This window comes from Daldinia childiae (genome assembly GCF_008694065.1).
Source record: "Daldinia childiae strain JS-1345 chromosome Unknown Scaffold3, whole genome shotgun sequence".
In the NCBI taxonomy this organism is placed as follows: domain Eukaryota; kingdom Fungi; phylum Ascomycota; class Sordariomycetes; order Xylariales; family Hypoxylaceae; genus Daldinia; species Daldinia childiae.
The window spans coordinates 2,331,179-2,348,025 of NW_022984644.1; the positions used below are offsets into that span (position 1 = coordinate 2,331,179).

At 45.0% G+C, this 16,847-nt stretch overlaps 5 protein-coding genes across 5 annotated transcripts; 3 read left to right on the plus strand and 2 right to left on the minus strand.

Moving 5' to 3' along the window:
- Window positions 1-2,149: 2,149 nt before the first annotated feature.
- GL218_03353 (putative monoglyceride lipase) lies at window positions 2,150-3,153 on the plus strand (the record flags this gene model as incomplete). The annotated part of the gene is made up of 2 exons (XM_033579910.1): window positions 2,150-2,221; window positions 2,281-3,153. The coding sequence occupies 2 exons, from the start codon at window positions 2,150-2,152 to the stop codon at window positions 3,151-3,153; spliced, it is 945 nt and encodes a 314-aa protein (XP_033437538.1).
- A 1,051-nt stretch (window positions 3,154-4,204) lies between these two features.
- On the minus strand, window positions 4,205-6,134 carry GL218_03354 (DNA polymerase type-X family protein pol4; the record flags this gene model as incomplete). The annotated part of the gene is made up of 2 exons (XM_033579911.1): window positions 4,205-5,151; window positions 5,207-6,134. 2 exons carry the CDS (start codon window positions 6,132-6,134, stop codon window positions 4,205-4,207), a joined length of 1,875 nt encoding a protein of 624 aa, XP_033437541.1.
- A 1,049-nt stretch (window positions 6,135-7,183) lies between these two features.
- GL218_03355 (Transcription initiation factor IIE subunit alpha) lies at window positions 7,184-8,500 on the plus strand (the record flags this gene model as incomplete). The annotated part of the gene is made up of 2 exons (XM_033579912.1): window positions 7,184-7,386; window positions 7,450-8,500. The coding sequence occupies 2 exons, from the start codon at window positions 7,184-7,186 to the stop codon at window positions 8,498-8,500; spliced, it is 1,254 nt and encodes a 417-aa protein (XP_033437540.1).
- A 540-nt stretch (window positions 8,501-9,040) lies between these two features.
- GL218_03356 (Structural maintenance of chromosomes protein 1) lies at window positions 9,041-13,105 on the minus strand (the record flags this gene model as incomplete). Its single annotated transcript, XM_033579913.1, has 5 exons — window positions 9,041-9,058; window positions 9,172-9,849; window positions 9,898-12,856; window positions 12,923-13,016; window positions 13,075-13,105. The coding sequence occupies 5 exons, from the start codon at window positions 13,103-13,105 to the stop codon at window positions 9,041-9,043; spliced, it is 3,780 nt and encodes a 1,259-aa protein (XP_033437176.1).
- Window positions 13,106-14,819: 1,714 nt separating this feature from the next.
- On the plus strand, window positions 14,820-16,499 carry GL218_03357 (uncharacterized protein; the record flags this gene model as incomplete). The annotated part of the gene is made up of 1 exon (XM_033579914.1): window positions 14,820-16,499. The coding sequence occupies one exon, from the start codon at window positions 14,820-14,822 to the stop codon at window positions 16,497-16,499; it is 1,680 nt and encodes a 559-aa protein (XP_033437542.1).
- Between the last annotated feature and the right edge of the window lie 348 nt (window positions 16,500-16,847).

Here is a 16,847-nt window from a genome sequence, read left to right on the forward strand (position 1 = left end):
TTACCCATTTACTTAAGTGCGGATACAACAAGTGCATACTAACGATTATTTCTAACTAGATTTGCTCACTTAATCTTATCTGCTACGCGTTATATTTAAAGACAATTCGATAGTTCTAATATCAGTTGCAGTAGATGGCACAATTCTAGCGGCCGCTTGGTTGTTTAATCTTGTATCTCTTTCTATCATAAAGCTCCGCATTTAGCATACGTCGTGGTTTTGTGTTACTAGGATTTATTTTTAGAGTACAACTCTTGTTGTGTTACCCAACTCCATGTATATGTCAGAACAGTCAACTAACCGCTGTGGACCTTATTTGGCACATACCTACTTTGTGGGACATTTTCCACCAAAACACTACATTTTTAACCTTGAATAATATTATATATATTAATGATATTTACTTGAGGCTAGTATCAGCTGGTAGATAATTAATTTGTGTTTTTGACTATATATATAATATTGGACTTGAAGCGGTGGTTATAATAAGATTGGTATTTTAGTGTACTATATTAAATATCACATATAAATTAGGTGTAAAAAAACGTTACGATAATTTACTTTTAAGCATTTTATATTTAAAGATATTAGGCTTAAAAGGTTAATATAATTAGTTTTACGCTATATAAAAAGTTTTATAACTATAATTAAATTAAGTGGCTTAATATACAAGTTGAAAGTTTTGTTTATACAAATATAATATAATTTAATATAAGGCTATTTTCGAACTTGGATATTTTAATAATATAAAATACCAATAATAACTAATTGTATATTATGTATATAAAGAATTTAAAATACTATATTACCAGATTTAGATTTAAAATATAAGGCTTTATTATTATAGTATTTTAATTCCTTATATTGTTAAAAAATACTTATTTTTATACCTGATTTACATATAAAAACGATGTACTTTTTATATTAAGCAATAACCATAGCAATTATACCATAAATAAATTTTTTTATTTTATTAAAAATATATGGTTAATAATAAGACCTTTTAAAGTATCAAATGAATCCAGTTTTAAATTTATATCATCAACATATATGATATTATTCAAGGTTGAAAAGGTAGTAGTTTTGGTGTAAACCTATGCCACAAAGTGGGTATGTGCCAAATGGGGTCCACAGCGGTTAGCTGAAAGCAATAAATATATTTTATCTAAATCTAGAACTAACACTACCCACTACTCATCCTCGAGTCATCTACCGGGTCTAACCAACTAACTTAACTACCCGCTCTGGGCACTCATTGTGGATCGCCGTCAACTCCACGTGCCGCCGAATCCGTCGTCTAGTGCGTCCTTCTTCGGCGTTCAAATGATCGCTATGTGCAGTATAGCCGGGTTAAGCGCAACCTTATATGAATACTTAGACCGGGTACAAACCATTGATATTAGTAGCGGTAAGCGGCACGTCGAAAAAGAAGATAGAGAAGCTCTGGTTATCATTGGGATGCTTGGGCACTTAGTTCCTAAGACTATGGATGTAAGGGTTCCATGGAAATGCTAACGAGATATCGAGGGATGTATATTTATATTTATCCCGTTTAACCCGAAAAGTAGAATAGGTAAGAGAAGATAAAAAGAAGTTATGCTGTTAGACTTAGGAAGTTTATACTGAATTACCTAATCTAATAAGGAAGTAATGGAGGTATACATTAGGTACCTGACTGGTACCTAGTGGTGGCTTATTACCCCAATACCCCACTATATTTCACATGCCTTCAACGCCTAATTGAACTTACAAGGCCTTTAGAGTTGGTTACCTTTACCTCGGTGAGCTTCCCGATGCAGAAACGTTGATTGGGTCACATCCTATTCGAGGGAATACGATCCCGTCATCAATACAAATTCATCAATACAAATATATTATATGAGCCGCTCCTTGACCAATCAGTAACTGTATTGTTTATACGACTCTGCTTACATAGCTCCCAGCTACTTCGCAACTAGGTACAAAAGCTATTCTCAAAGCTTCATTTTATTTCAACTTAGAGCTTATATCTACCTCAAGTACCAAACTATTCAACGACATATGATAGAAATAGACGGGTACTACATTTTTCACTACCGTTGATCTGCAATCAGGTTATCTTATAGATTCCAATTGCTCTTTCATTACCACCACCAACCAGCTGCCCACAATGGGAGATGTCAATATTATCGAGGGCACATTTGAGGTTGATGGCGTGAGCCTACACACCAAGTCCTGGCTCGTATGTAACTAACACTCTCTTATACATACCTAAACAACCAAAAAACTAACCCTCCCCAGCCCTCCGTCCCGCCCAAAGCAAAACTCGTCGCCGTCCACGGATTCAGCGACCACATCGACCGGTACTACGAGCTCTTCCCGTCCCTAGCGCGCCGCGGCATCGCCGTCCTAGGCTTCGACCAGCGCGGCTGGGGGAAAAGCGTGCGCCGGCCCGCCGACCGCGGACGCACCGGTCCCACAGCCACCGTGCTAGCGGATCTCGCGGCCTTCATCCGCGAGAGGGCCTTGAGTTCCCCCTCCTCCTCCTCCTCCACAGATGACGTCCCAGTATTCGTCCTAGGCCACTCCATGGGCGGTGGTGAAATACTCGCTTTAGCCAGTACCCCCGCGTTCGACGACGTAGTATCCCGCATCCGCGGCTGGATCCTGGAGGCGCCGTTCCTGGGGTTTGCGCCATCTGTCCAGCCGAACCGGCTGACGATCGTGTCGGGACGTCTGGCGGCGCGCGTCGTGCCGAATTTCACGCTCGTGCGCCCGGTGCCGCCGGAGCATTTGTGTCGCGACCCGGCGGTGCAGAAGAGTCTGGCGGCGGACCCGCTGCTGCATTATACGGGCACGCTGGAGGGACTGTCTGGCATGATTGATCGCGCGGAGGCGCTGGCGGCGGGGAGGCTGCGGCTGCGGCCGCGCGTGCGCGCTGTGTTTCTCGCGCATGGCACCGCGGATATGGTGACGAGTTATGATCGCGTGCGGGAGTGGTGGGAGCAGCAGGGGAAGAAGGTGGAGGATGGCAAGTTTAAGTCGTATGAGGGTTGGGCGCACCAGTTACACGCTGATCCCGGGAAGGAGGAGTTCTATCAAGATGTGGGAGATTGGATACTGGAGAGGTCTAGTGGTGATGATGGGAGAAATAGACCTGAATCTAAGTTGTGATGGGCTAAGAAAAAGGGGAAAGGGAAGGGTGACGATGGTAGATGGTAGTTTATGGGGGCTGGTGACGAAGCTGAATGCAGACCGCCACGATATTCTATCATCCTACATGACTGAGGATGAGCACCTATGTATACCTACCTTGTATGTGAAATAAGACGATTAACTATTTAAGAAATAGATATGAGAAATGGGCGTACAGGCGCACTGGATCCTTTCCCATCTATAAGATGTATAATATCCATCTAGACATACAAACACGTGTATTATAGGTAAATGCATTAATACGACTTGACCATACCATTGGGCTTATTCAGTACCTTATATAAACATTAACACATCAAAATTACCTGTCTACAGTTCATGTAAACAAGTGTCTACCTCAGGCACCTCCATAGCAACGCAGTCTCCAGGCAACCAGATACATAACTACATGTACCCGAAGCAAACTTATAAGGCCCATTAACAGCCCCTCCATCACTCCTGACCTGAAGATACGAAGCCAAAGAGGCTGTGGCCTAGTGGTCTGAAGGTAAGACGGCGTAGATAAAATGCCTTCGCGGTGTTTTTCGAAGGTACCGGGTTCGAGTCAGCGGCAGGGCGGCAAGACGGTCTCATTGTTCAGGTCAAATGCGCGCAGCTCGAGCCTAGGGCCTGCTTTTTTGTATTTTTATTTTTATTTGTATTTTTTTTTCCTTTTTTTTTTTTTTTGGTGTTGTTACAATTCCGTCCCGCTCGTATGCAATCCTACAAAGTTCCGAATAGGGGAAGCGAGATGAGATCATCCAACAATAACATGCTCATCGATTTGCTATATCACATTAAGTGCGTATCTTACACTTCCTCTACTAACTATAAGGCGTCGAATGGATAATGGAGTAGATAGTGCAAATATTTATCACCCTCAGGGGTAATAAGGCTCGAAACCCTATCCCTTTGGTTTGATGAACTCTTATAATAGCAATGACCCTAGGTGCAGCATGATTTTCGCAGACATTATTAAGCCCATCTTCGATTTCAATAGGCCATTACGAAATCGAGATCGCAAATGTAATCATCTTGTACACCTTTCCTCCGGCGGACGCCATTCCAGTCCAAGTCTCTCAAAAACCCGCTTCTCCGCTGTAAGCATATCCGGGGCTGGACCATTCAAGTCACTCTCGAGATCTACCCAACTTCCATCCATCCAACTCCGTACGCCGCTACTATCGAACTTGAGAGCCTTTACATGCTTGCAATATCTCCGTAGATCTCGCTGAAAGGTCGTACCTCCCGTCCAACCAATTACGGCACATCCTGCCGTCTTCCATGGACTGATAATGATGTCAACTCTCCGATGAGGGTTTGGATTCTTAGATGATGCGGTCTTGTCCCAGTACGGATCTTGCCATACCACTAGGGCTTTATCCAGGGTATCGAATCCGGCGCCCGCCTTACGGTCCTGTCCCTTCCATGACACTGGAGTCTGCCCACGGTCGCTATTCTTGGTGCTCATAATGAGCGTGTGAGTTATATACTTATCCTTCTCAAGACTATGGACAATAGCCGCGACAAAGTTTAAGGTGGCGACCGCATTGGGGTGGCTAAGGATAACATCAACATCGCCGCTTTCCCTTTTACCCCTTCTGTAGCCTCCGACGATAACCATCTCGAACCCCTTGCGAATCTTATTAGCGTGGTTCAGTATAACCTGCCCGATTTCTTCAACTTCACGACGAGGTAATTTCTCCTGTAGTTCGTCGTAGTACTTGATACCAATCTGTTGAACTCGACTCAGATTATCCCATCCGTATTCAACTATGTCGTCGAGATCTCGCCATCCTTTCTTATAGAACTCGCGAGCAGTAGTATCTGCGACACCCCATATGTTGTAGAATAATTGTAGTGCAGACATTTTCGGATCCTTCTTTGCCTCTTCGATCTCTTCTAAATAGCCATTCGCTTTCCATTGCTGATATAGCGCAGCAATTTTATCACTACAGCCAGGGAGTCTGGCTACTTCTGGAATCGAAATCAGATAAATCCATGCTACATTAAGGGCTCTTTGAGCACCTACCAGCTGAGTGTGAAATGAGATAGGGGTAAGCGGACAAGGAGGCGATACTTGTAGAGTAGGCTCTGATGCCTACCTTGTCACCCTCGAGGGTTCTGAACGTCCGAATCTTTTCTAACTCATCTATAAAAGAGTCGTTAGGGGGGCTTGCAGGAGTGGGACGCTGACAAGAGTATGTTGTGTGTAAGTAATCCGGAATCGGGGGCATGTGTGAGCGACGCTCATGCTCTGACGTTGACTCGTGGACCAACTCAGGGCGCTTTACATTAGCAGATGTTCTGAAATGCTGTGAGGTAGATGCATAGATATGCGAAGAGCCTCCTTTTGATAAAAAGCTGTCGTCTCCGCCTTCTTGTCGAGCACGTCTGAGGATATCATCAGAGTTTGGAGGAGGTTTCTTAGATGTCTTTTGTATCCTGCGTCCTTCATATATCAAATACTTATCTATTGGAAGAATAGAGTCTTGAGCTAAACAGTCCATAAACCAAGAAAATTTCACAACTCTGACGATAGAGTTGTCATCTTCGTCTGTAGTCTTTCCGAACCCTTGGTCTTCCCAACTAGTTCTACCAAAAGTACTTGCACTATCATCAAGACTCTCTTCTTCAGATCCAGTTATCTGCCTATAGTCATGCGTGTGCTTAGAAGATACCGAGCCCGAGAGCTTTCTTCGCTTCGGTGGCGGAGATGGGTCATCTTTCTGCGTCTCCGGAGTAAGGGGAGGAATCGAAGATAATTTGATATCTTCAGTTAGAATGTCTCTGCGCCTTAGTTCGAATTTTGCCCTTTCCTTATTAGATATCTTGCCCAGGATAATATTAGACTCATCGATGTTATGGGTTAAAGTAGGTATTTTACTCTCTAGTTCTGGCAACTTGTTGGGTTCGATATGAGTAGGTAATAGATAGATAGGTGGGAAGTCGAGAGTCATTTTATTTATGTCTTGTTTTCAATGTTCTTATAATGACCCTTGGCGTAGGAGCCTTCTGACGATATTCGAGTCGTTTATACATGTTTTAACTACATGTTTTATTTAATATCGTCTTTGTGTTGTAGAAGTGAGTAAATATGCTGGTTGCAACCTTATCCTCGTTTACCTTTTTGCCTTAAGAGAGTGAGTGTTTGTAGAACTCCCTGATAAATTCGGAGAAATAATCTAGAGTGGGTTGTACTCGAATAGACGTCATCATGTATTATTTCAGTTTGGAATTCTTACAAATATCTCCTACGAATTACATATAGATTGCTGGTAGTGCCTCCCCATTTACAAATGTAGGTACCTACTTGAATGTACATTTGGTATTGGCATGTGACGTCAGCTAAATATTTGGAGTTAAAGTTACGACAAAAAGATAAAAAAGATAGCGGGACCGGACAAACAGAATGTCCGAGAAATGATACCTCTAAGGTCCTTAGGTACCTCTTAGGTAATATCCGTCAAGCTAAACATTTGGATAGACTTCCTCAACTTCGCCAATCGCTCGAGGCTGTTCGATATCTTAGAAACGCGCAACGCGAAACGACCATTAGGGTTTCCCAATTCGTAATTCAAACCCTATAAGGTACCTAAATGCTGGTTAGTTGATGGGCTAGGTTCAAGTCTAATCCAGCATGCCAATTTGTAATAGTCTTCTTCCTTAAGCGGAACATCCGACGGAACCTTCGCACGGAACATCGCATCTTGCCTCTCGCTTTGTCCTCTTTAGATATTCTACCACCGCCAACTTCCTACAAGTCAATAACTGCCCGGCAATAAACTGACAAATGATGGAAACTACATTCACTATCATTTTTTGAGTGGCTTTGTCTGCTACTTACTTACCCATCCGTCTACCATTAATTCTATTATTTTTACATTTTTACATTTTCATATTCTCGTATTATCGCATTCCGCTTCTTCAACTTTTCTGTCGCAATCCAACAATCCAACGACTCTTCTACCTACCATTTGCGCCTATTCGTCTAGCATCTTTCGTCATCATGGATATGGTACAGACCCTAGTACGCTCTGTCGTACGCGCTTTCTATACCAATCCCGAGGATCGTAGAATGATCATTATCATTGATGCATTGGTCCGCCATACGACTTTGCGCGACGACGACTTATCTTACTTAGTCCACCTCAATGGGAAAGATTTGCACAGGGTTTGCGGCAAGCTAAAGGAAGATCACTTATTGCAGATGTACGGCTACCTTTTTTGGCCCTTATTCATTAACACTTATTGAACTAATTGCTATTGTCATAGCCATATGAGACCTGAGCTTGAGAAAGACAAAGAGAAACCACGAAATCGCACATACTATTACATCGATTATCGCCAGGCCATCGATGCTATCAAGTATAGGACTTTCCTACTCGACAAGAAAGTTCAAGGCGAATCCACCCCCCAGCAAGAGAAGAAGGAATACTTTTGTCCCCTTTGCAAGGCCGAATGGACTATGCTCGATGTTGTTGACAATAACGATCCTGTCCGAGGTTTTCTATGTCACCGCTGCAACACAGTCCTCGTTTTTGACCCCGATCGCGAGGCTGGCGGCCACGAGCTCTCTACTCGACTAAACAGTCAGATCAAATTCATCATCGAAGTCCTGCCGAAGCTCGATACCGTTACTATTCCCGACGCCGACTTTGAGACTTTATATTCTCAAGCTGCCCCTGTCTACCGCGATGAAGCCAACAGGGTCGCCCCTTCGATCGCCGTCGAATCTCTTGGTAAACCAACCGCTGTCAAGGGTATGGCGAATACTGGCCCCCAGAGTATTGCGATCAGCATTACAGACACGGATGGCCCTACCGAAGCCGAGAAAGAAGCTGAACGCGCCCGTAAAGAGGAGGTTGCTCAGATGAACGCGTTGCCGGAGTGGCATACCCGAAGCACTGTCTCTGGTCTATCATTTGCCGGAGGTTCCAACTCAAGTTCAGCAATTAAGACGGACGACGACAGCGTTAAAATGCCGGACGAATCAGTCGGCGACGCTAACCACGATAAAGCTATGGAGGAGCTATTCAAGACATTACAGAAGTCCCAAGCCGAGGAAGCAAGGCGTAAGGCTGAGAAAGAAGCTGAGGAAGATGATGAGGACGGTGAGGAAGATGAAAGTGAGGATGAAGAGTTCGTGGAAATCTCTGCGAATATTAGTTCTACTGGCGAGAAGCGTCTTGCTTCGAGCGGTCCCACTAGTGCTGCGGATACTCCCACCTCGGAAGATAGGCCTTCAAAGAAGGTCAAGCTAGCGGAGCCAACCAACGGCGGCGAAAGCGAGGATGATGATGAGATGCAATTCGAGGACGTCTAAATAAAACTAATAAAATTTTATGTGTGTTGGGTTTGCGGGCACTAGGGTAAGGGAAGGGAGAGCACATGAAGTATATGTGAGTACTTCCTTGTGGTTACGATACCCTAAGTATATATGTATAGGAAGGCATAGCGTATCGTCTTTTTGATTTTCAGGGGTTTTTTTATACTTAAATTCCCGCTAGACAGATATGCATAGGCGAGGCGTCCAAAAATGGATAGCAAACAATTACATTTGGATTTCTAGAATTGGCTGCAGACGTGGAATACAAAAAGTCCAGGTGATACCATGTAAACGATACATACCTATCTACACCGTTCCGAAGGAATACGTATAGTACAAATAGGATGTTTGGGATCTTGTTAAAGGTATCTTCAACGTAATAATGCTTCGGCAAAGCCCCTAAAGCTATGATTTGAGGCTCGCCATCCATGCTAACACGAACCCACCACCCATTACTACCTAGTCATTCGTGAACCCGTCCCTCATGACATCCCTCTCCTATGGAAATATCTCTTTCTTATAAAACTGATTTAGATATTATACGTACTTACGTAGCTAAGAACGAGAAGTTAGTACAATATGAACTATATATAAAGCCAAGGAAGGTAAAGGAAAGGAGTTAAAGTAAAGAGTAAGTTTAAAAGTAAGGAGAGAGGGGGGAAGCTTACATCTAAGGTCAGCGTTCTCGAGCTATTCACCTCTTGATCCCTATATACACCAACCAGACTCTCGCTATCTTGGAAGAGACCCGTCTTGAGACTAATAACGATGAACTGCATTCCAGGGCCAGCGTGCTCGCGGATGTAGTTCTTGATCTTGTCGACGTTGGCGTTGTCGAGGGCAGCATCGACTTCGTCAAGGACGAAGAAAGGAGAGGGCTGGTATGAATGGATAGCAAAGAGCAGGGCGAGAGCAGCCATGGTCTTCTCGCCACCGGACAGGTGCTCCATATCGCGGAAGCGCTTCAGCGGCGGCATCGCGTGGTACTTGATGCCCGACAGATACGGCCGGTCCGTGTCTTCTTCGATATCTAGATAAGCCTGTCCACCAAGAGGGTACTGGTCCGACCGCGTTAGGTCCTTGTAGACGTGCTCGATCTGCTCCCGGATGTGTACGAACGCCTTGTTGAACAACTCGAAGCGTTTAGTTTTGATCTCGTCGAAGGCATCCTTTGCAGCTTCAAACGCCGCTTTTGATTCGTTGTAATCCCTTTCTGTAGCCTTGAGCCGCGCTTCAACAACTTCTAGGCGTTCTATTGCTCGCATGTTGGGGTTTAGCTTTTCCAGCTCTGCGGTGAGAGATGATATCTTCTCTTGTAGCTTCTCCTCTATGCCCTCATCGTCAGGCTGTCTAAGTTAGCGTCTACCCTTGTCAAGTTTTAATCACCAACTTACATTCTTCAGATCATCATCCAACTGGTCGAAGTCAACTTCGATACCGTGATCATCCATAGCGTTATCCATCATCTCGGCGTCGTCACCGTCATCCACATCCATAGCGTCTGGGTCTTGGTGTAAGAGGTTGTCTTCGTTTGGAAGATTGTCAAGTGATCCTGAAATTAAGGGGACATTGATCTGCTCTAGTCGACATCGTCTTAATAGAGCAAACTTCCCAGCACTGTTCTTCTGAACCTCCGTCTCTAGAGCACTGATTGCTTTTTGTCTACTTTCGATATCCTTACTTCTCTTTTGCACCTCCGCCTTAGCTGCGTTGACTTTCTCGGTGCGCTTGGTAAGTTCAGCTTTGTATTCATCCAGCTGCTCCTGTAAAGCTTCGAGGTTATCCTGGTCGTTGCTCATTGCCTCCTCGATCGCCTTCTTCTCCGCTCGATAGGATTTGATATCTTCGGACAACTGCTTAAGGCGGACCTCAAGGTTATGAAGTCTGTTCTCGGTATCCTTATATCTTGATGTCTCCCAGCTCTTATTACTTTCTAGTCTTGATCTTTGGAGGTCAAACTGTGTGCGCTTCTCATCGGCCTCTTGTTCAAGACTACCTTGTTGTGCTTCGTAGGCTCGTATGTCAGAATATCCGAGTCGTTTGCAGAAGTCGGCGAAGATCTTATCTTCCACCTCGGCGATCGCAGACTTGAACTTCTCGACCGACGCTCGAGTTTTCTGTAAATTGCTGTCTTCATCTTTGAACTTGGGCTGCCACTCCTTAAGTTGGCGCTTGACATGTTCCAACTCCTTTTTCTTGCTAGTGAGATTCTGGTTGAAAGCAGCTAGTTCACTGTTAGCAAATGCTAACCGTTGATCAAGCCCGGCGAGCTCGTTCTGTAATGACTCCTCTGCTACGCCACGTCGATCGGCCCTAGGTATCTTCTCGATTTCATCACGGAATTTATCCGCCATCTTCTGTAGATTTTGAACGTCGTGTTCCTCGAAGCGGCGTTTGTTTCCCTTATTTTCCTGGACTCGTCCACCAGTCATCAAGCCCGCCTTGTGAATAACGAAGCCTTCCAAGGTTACGGCCTTGACTTGAATCCTGCGGTCGTAGCAAACCTGCTTCGCAATATCCAGTGTATCGCAGACAATTGAGCCGCCGCAAGCGTAGGACATGGCACGCTCGAGAGACGAGTCAAAATCGATGGCATCGATCGTCAAGCGAGCACCGGAAATGCCTTTGACAGCGGTATTCACCGCGTTAACCTTGATATTGTCTAATGGGATAAAAGTCATTGGCGGGAAACGCTGGTCTTTCAAATACTGCACACACTCGACACCGGTTTTCTCACTGTCGACAATAATAGAGTCAAAATCGCGCCCGAGTGCAGTGATGACGGCTTCATCGAACTTCTTTTGTTTCGGTTTGCATAGCTCGCCAACTCTGCCCTTGACACCTGGGTAGATACGCTTTAGAGAAGTGACCATCTCTTTTATTCGCGCCTCCTTGTCATTTTGACGCCTCCCATCGTCTGCTTCTAATAATTTCCGTAAGACGTCTTGAAGCTTCTCGTCGAGTTCAGTTCGTCTCTGGTTAGTCCTAACCCTTTCTGACTGGATTTGATTGAATTCCTTCTTCTTGGCATCCATCTCGCTCGAGAGCTGCTTTACAGTAGCTTCAGTGGTGCGTTTTCGCTCCTGGATAGCTGCTAACTCGGTCTCTAGTTTTTCTACGGCAGCTTGATAGCCGTCAACCTTGCCCTTCAGACTATTTACGGTGACTTCATCGGTTTTTAGCTGTCGATTGAGGTTTTCCAACTTAGCTTGATTCTCCGAAGACTTATTTAAAGCTTGCGCCCGAAGAGTGTTGTATTCCTTTCGGTCGGCATCGCTTAGCTCCTTTCCTTGCTTCTTCATCGTCTCTTTCCACTGGTCCTCGAACTGCTTCTGTGCTTTTTGAACTGTGGCCAAGTCCTTCTCGATCTTGGCGATCAATTTGCGCTGCTCATCACGTTCTTTTCTGACGCCCTCGATCCTGGTTCGGATTGTTTCGGCCTGAGAACTTGTCTGCTGCACTTTTTCCTCTATAGGGACGAGACTATTTTCTTTCTCCTCAATCTCCTTTTCCTGCCGCTTGATTTGTCGCTCTACCCTATGGACCTCCTTTGCTGCATCAGCCTGCTCCTTGCGAGCAGCTTCAAGCTTCCTCTCAAATGATTCGACATTGCGCCGGAACTCCTTAAGATTTTCCTGATGATCCTGGATCTTAGCACTGGAATCATCCATAACCTGCTGAAAATGGTATAGTTTCCAGAGGATGTGGGTAACGATGGCCGCATCGCGCTCTTCCGTCTTCTTCTCAAAATTCTCGGCCTCGCGTTTTTGCTCTTGGTATTGCTTAATTTCGGAATTAATACCACGCCGTCTTTGGAGTTGAAAGTTAGAATTCTCGGCGGCCTGATCTGCTTCGCTTTGGAGTTTCTCGTATTCGGGCTTATATTCCAAACTGCCCGAAATTTGCTCAATTAGACGAGTTAAATCCTGTGGAGACTGAGCCGCGATAGCTTCAACATCTCCCTGGAAGACGAGGAAGTTCCGGGCCTTGATAAGAATATTCTCAGCTTCGAGGGCCTCGTTATATTGCTGGGCTGTGACGACACGGTCGTTGATACGATATTCGCTCGAACCCTGATTCGTAATGCTGCGCTTCCATCGCTGCTCGTCGCCAGCATCATCCTCGTATACAGCCATAACCCAAGCGGTTTTGGGGTCACTACGATTCGGTTTATCGTTGTCGTCGCCGTTAACGTGTCCATTTGTATGTCCATTCGTAGTCGGCTCGGCAGCCGAACCATCGTCATTGATCTTGGACGTCTTAAGAACTCGACCGCGGTATACTAAATCTTTCAGGTGGGCAGAACGTAGATGCGACGACTTGATACCCAAGACGAAGGAGATGGCATCCATACTACAGAGCTAAGTTAATATGCAATGCGCAAGGGCCGATTGTAAAGCAGGAGAGGGTAGGGCATACGAATTGGATTTGCCTGATCCATTTGGGCCGATAATGGAGGTAAAATACGAGTCGCCAAAGAGAAGGGTATGATGGCCCTTATAGGACTTGAAATCTTCATGTTATTAGTTTTTGTCGCATATTCAAAGCTTCTTATAGAGTAGTATACGCACTAAATAGCTCAAGACGAATGAGTTTACCCATCTTGGCTTAACTGGTAAAAAGGCTTATCTAGAATACGTGGTGGGTTAATGTTGGTTAGATGAGGACGCGACGCGAGGTAATATGCGAAAGAGGATCCAGCGTCGCTAAGCGGCTTTGGATCCGATTGCGATTTCAGTTATGACATTTCAATGAATAGGTAGAAGGGTATATTAAGACTGAGCGCCTTTGCGCATTGAAGGTATCCGTAAGTGTACCTTATGATGCAAATAATATGTAAGTAGTTATTATGTACGTGGATAGATAAGTTCCAAGGTTTTAGGTATCACGATAATATGTCTGTCCATACTTTTTCCACGCTTTGGCTTTACGGAAAGTACCTACAAGACGCGACTGTACATCGGTACGGACGCGGGGGCTTTTCCTTTCCGATCTAGTATTAGCGTATACAGCTGACAGGCAAGTGTCAGCCATAGCTCAATTCACCAATCAGCTTGAATATTGCAGCTATACCTAATAGGAATACCTGTTATAAGCATCTTTAAAGTTCTTTTTTGTCTACCTACCCTTCTACTTTTGTAAACCAAATGAAGTCTACCCACCAAAAAAGGCTAAGGAAAATAAAAGCTAACCCGAGGCATTAGCATAGTCAAATATCACGTTTTCTTTTCGAATCTTACTAACATGTTGTATATAAGTTGAGTCGACTAGTGTAGGTAGGTAGGCTTAGTCTTAGCTCTATATTCTAGAATTTAGGTGACATAAATTTAAGGTTGACTATAAATGCCTAATGGCGTCATCATCATACCTGCTTCTCAGGGTCTTAGCTATCAAACGACTTATCATATCTATCCCGGGTACGGAATACATAATCAACAAGTAACAAGTTTAAGTTGATTTATTTCTTGATTTTCCCCTTCAATTCTTTTTTGTCGCTTTACGCTTTACGAAGAAAAAAAAAAACATAAGACGATGATGCACGTCCCTTAACAAAAACCAGTTGCGTCCTCTATAAATCGAACACGAATCAAAAAGAGGATTCGGTTCCAGCTTTGAAACCGTTCGTCCAAGGGTTCAAATACTTGGAATACTTATACACATAACTAACACATATATAACCTACCTATGTCTTAAAGTCACATCCATTCTGCAGTTGACAGTTTTGGAGATCTCACAATAATAAGAGCCGCTTAGTTTCGTCCAACCACAGGTCGCGCTTGAGACACGTCCTTTAGAGACAGCCACTTACAGGATCAGAATTTCAACATTTCCGCCCACCTACTTTTTTATACTTTTCCTAACTTCGACAGGACTATATCTTACCTCAATTCTAGATCATAATCACAAGCCTCTAAGAGTCACGCAATCTTACCGCGTGTCTATCATTACCTACCAAAAGTCACATGTCGCCCACTGTCTGCCTATCTTCGCTTTTCTTTCTTTGTCTCTAGCTTCAACCTGTTGTCGGCTCTTTATTTAATTGGACCGAATCCTAATATCGCATCCACTCGGACGCACAAACGGACAAGGTGAAGTCGTCTTCTTCGGACCAGCAAAAGAATAATAATAATTATTATTAACTATAAGCAATCCCCTACTCTTGTTGTAAGTTCGTATTCGTTGTTCCCCTCTCGAACCATTCCTCATTGTTCACTCGGCGATGGCTGACATATTAGTTTTAAGAGGAGCTGAAGCTCTTCGTAGAGTGTCTTTCCGCAACGATATCCAACGATTCCCAATTCGCACCCTTGCAGAAATGGCCGATTCCAGCAGATTAGCACCCTCCAAGTCGGAGGGAACCCATACTGACGATGAAAATGCTCTAACTCCCGACGATACTACGACCCCATCTCCATCTCAAACTTCATCACCTCAGCAGCATCCTGTGGTCGATCCGCACAAACTAGGCGATGCCTCCAACAGCCCTCGAATATCGAGGAATCCCTCCTTCTCGGGGAGTAGTTCCTATCATGAAGATTGGGACTCATATCCTCCGCTGGATAGATTAACTGTCCTTGACCTTCTCGATAATTTCGCCCTACCACAGCAGTTAGAGAAGCTGCAAAGAGGAATATCAGCGCAGACGGAGAAAGTCCGCAAATCGCGAGCCGCTCTTAAGAATAGAGGCCAGGTGGCCAAGGAACGCATGGTCGAAGAATGGCGGCGAAGGGTACCCGATGCTGATGAGCAGTTGGTGAGGTATAGAAAGCGCATGAAGCAGAGCGTAGAGAAATTAGGACGCCAATGGAACGATACCAAGGTTATTACGATGCGCGAGAAGGTCTCGTTCATCGGTGGTGTTATGAACATTTTTATCAGTGGTTACTTGTTGGGCGCTTACCCCGAGTATTTTCACGTCTGGTACACGGCCCAGCTCGTCTACTATATGCCCATCCGCTTTTATACCTACCGGCGACGCGGCTACCATTATTTCTTAGCCGACCTTTGTTACTTCGTCAACCTACTACTTTTCCTCAGTCTCTGGGTCTTCCCGGCATCTAAGAGGTTGTTTATTGCTGCGTACTGCCTGGCTTACGGAAACAACGCCGTGGCTATTATAATGTGGCGTAATTCGCTCGTGTTCCACGACTTCGACAAGGTCACATCCCTGTTCATCCATATTATGCCGTGTGTGACGCTACATTGCATAGCTCATCTATTCTCACCCGAGCAGCAGCGCGAACGATTCCCCGCGCTCTGGACCATCAAGACCTCTCCACCGGGTTCCCCAACCGCTTACGGTAATCTCATATCGATGCTCGCTTGGTCCACAATACCGTATACCGTCTGGCAGCTGAGTTACTATTTCTTCATTACGGTCCGCCGGCGCGAAAAGATCGCCGCCGGCCGCCCGACATCGTTCACCTGGTTGCGCCGTTCCTACTCCAATACCTGGATCGGCAGAATCGTGCTCTCGCTACCAAACACCTTACAGGAGTTCGCCTTCATGCTGATCCAGTACTTATACGCCGTGTTGACCATGTTGCCCTGTCCCTTATGGTTTTACAGTCGTTGGGCATCAGCTACTTTCCTCATCGTGGTCTTCGTATGGAGCGTATATAATGGCTCTACATTTTACATCGATGTCTTCGGCAAGCGCTTCCAGAAGGAGCTCGAGGCCATGAAGGCTGAAGTTGCTAAGTGGCAGAACAGCCCTGACGTACTCGGATCTCCTTCGATGGTTTCCACTCCCGCGCCGGATGTAGAGCACAAGCTTGGCGCAACCGATACCGAAGAAGGTGCCGAGGCAGCCGTCAGGGTTCAAGACCCTGCCAGCGGCCGGCGGTTGAGCGTTGATGACATCCCGTTGTTACATGATGAGAAGCCAGCTAAGGACAGCGAATCTCTAAATAAGAACGATTCGACGGCTAGCGGGATCGACGAACGTATTAACGATGCAGTACGAGCAAGGAAACTTAACGAGGTAATATCATAATGGGATGATAGAATCATGACTATTGGATATAATTACCACTTAGGCTTTTTTCAAGGATTTCTTAAGATATCGGATAAACGACTTGATGGCCTCGATAGGTCAACGGGATAATTGGTTAGATTCCATTTCCTTAATCTGAAACCACCACGCCAACTTCCGGTCCGGCCGAAGTCCGGGCGATACCCGCTTAAGGCGCTCTCGATACATGTATACATACATGTCGCCGTTGTTTATGTTTCTTCCCCTTTTCGGATTTGGAGTTCTTGTGCGAGCGGTTAGCTACATATAGCATTATTAGCATCGTCAAAGATTGATTATTCATGAGAAACACGTCTCGATACCCCATAC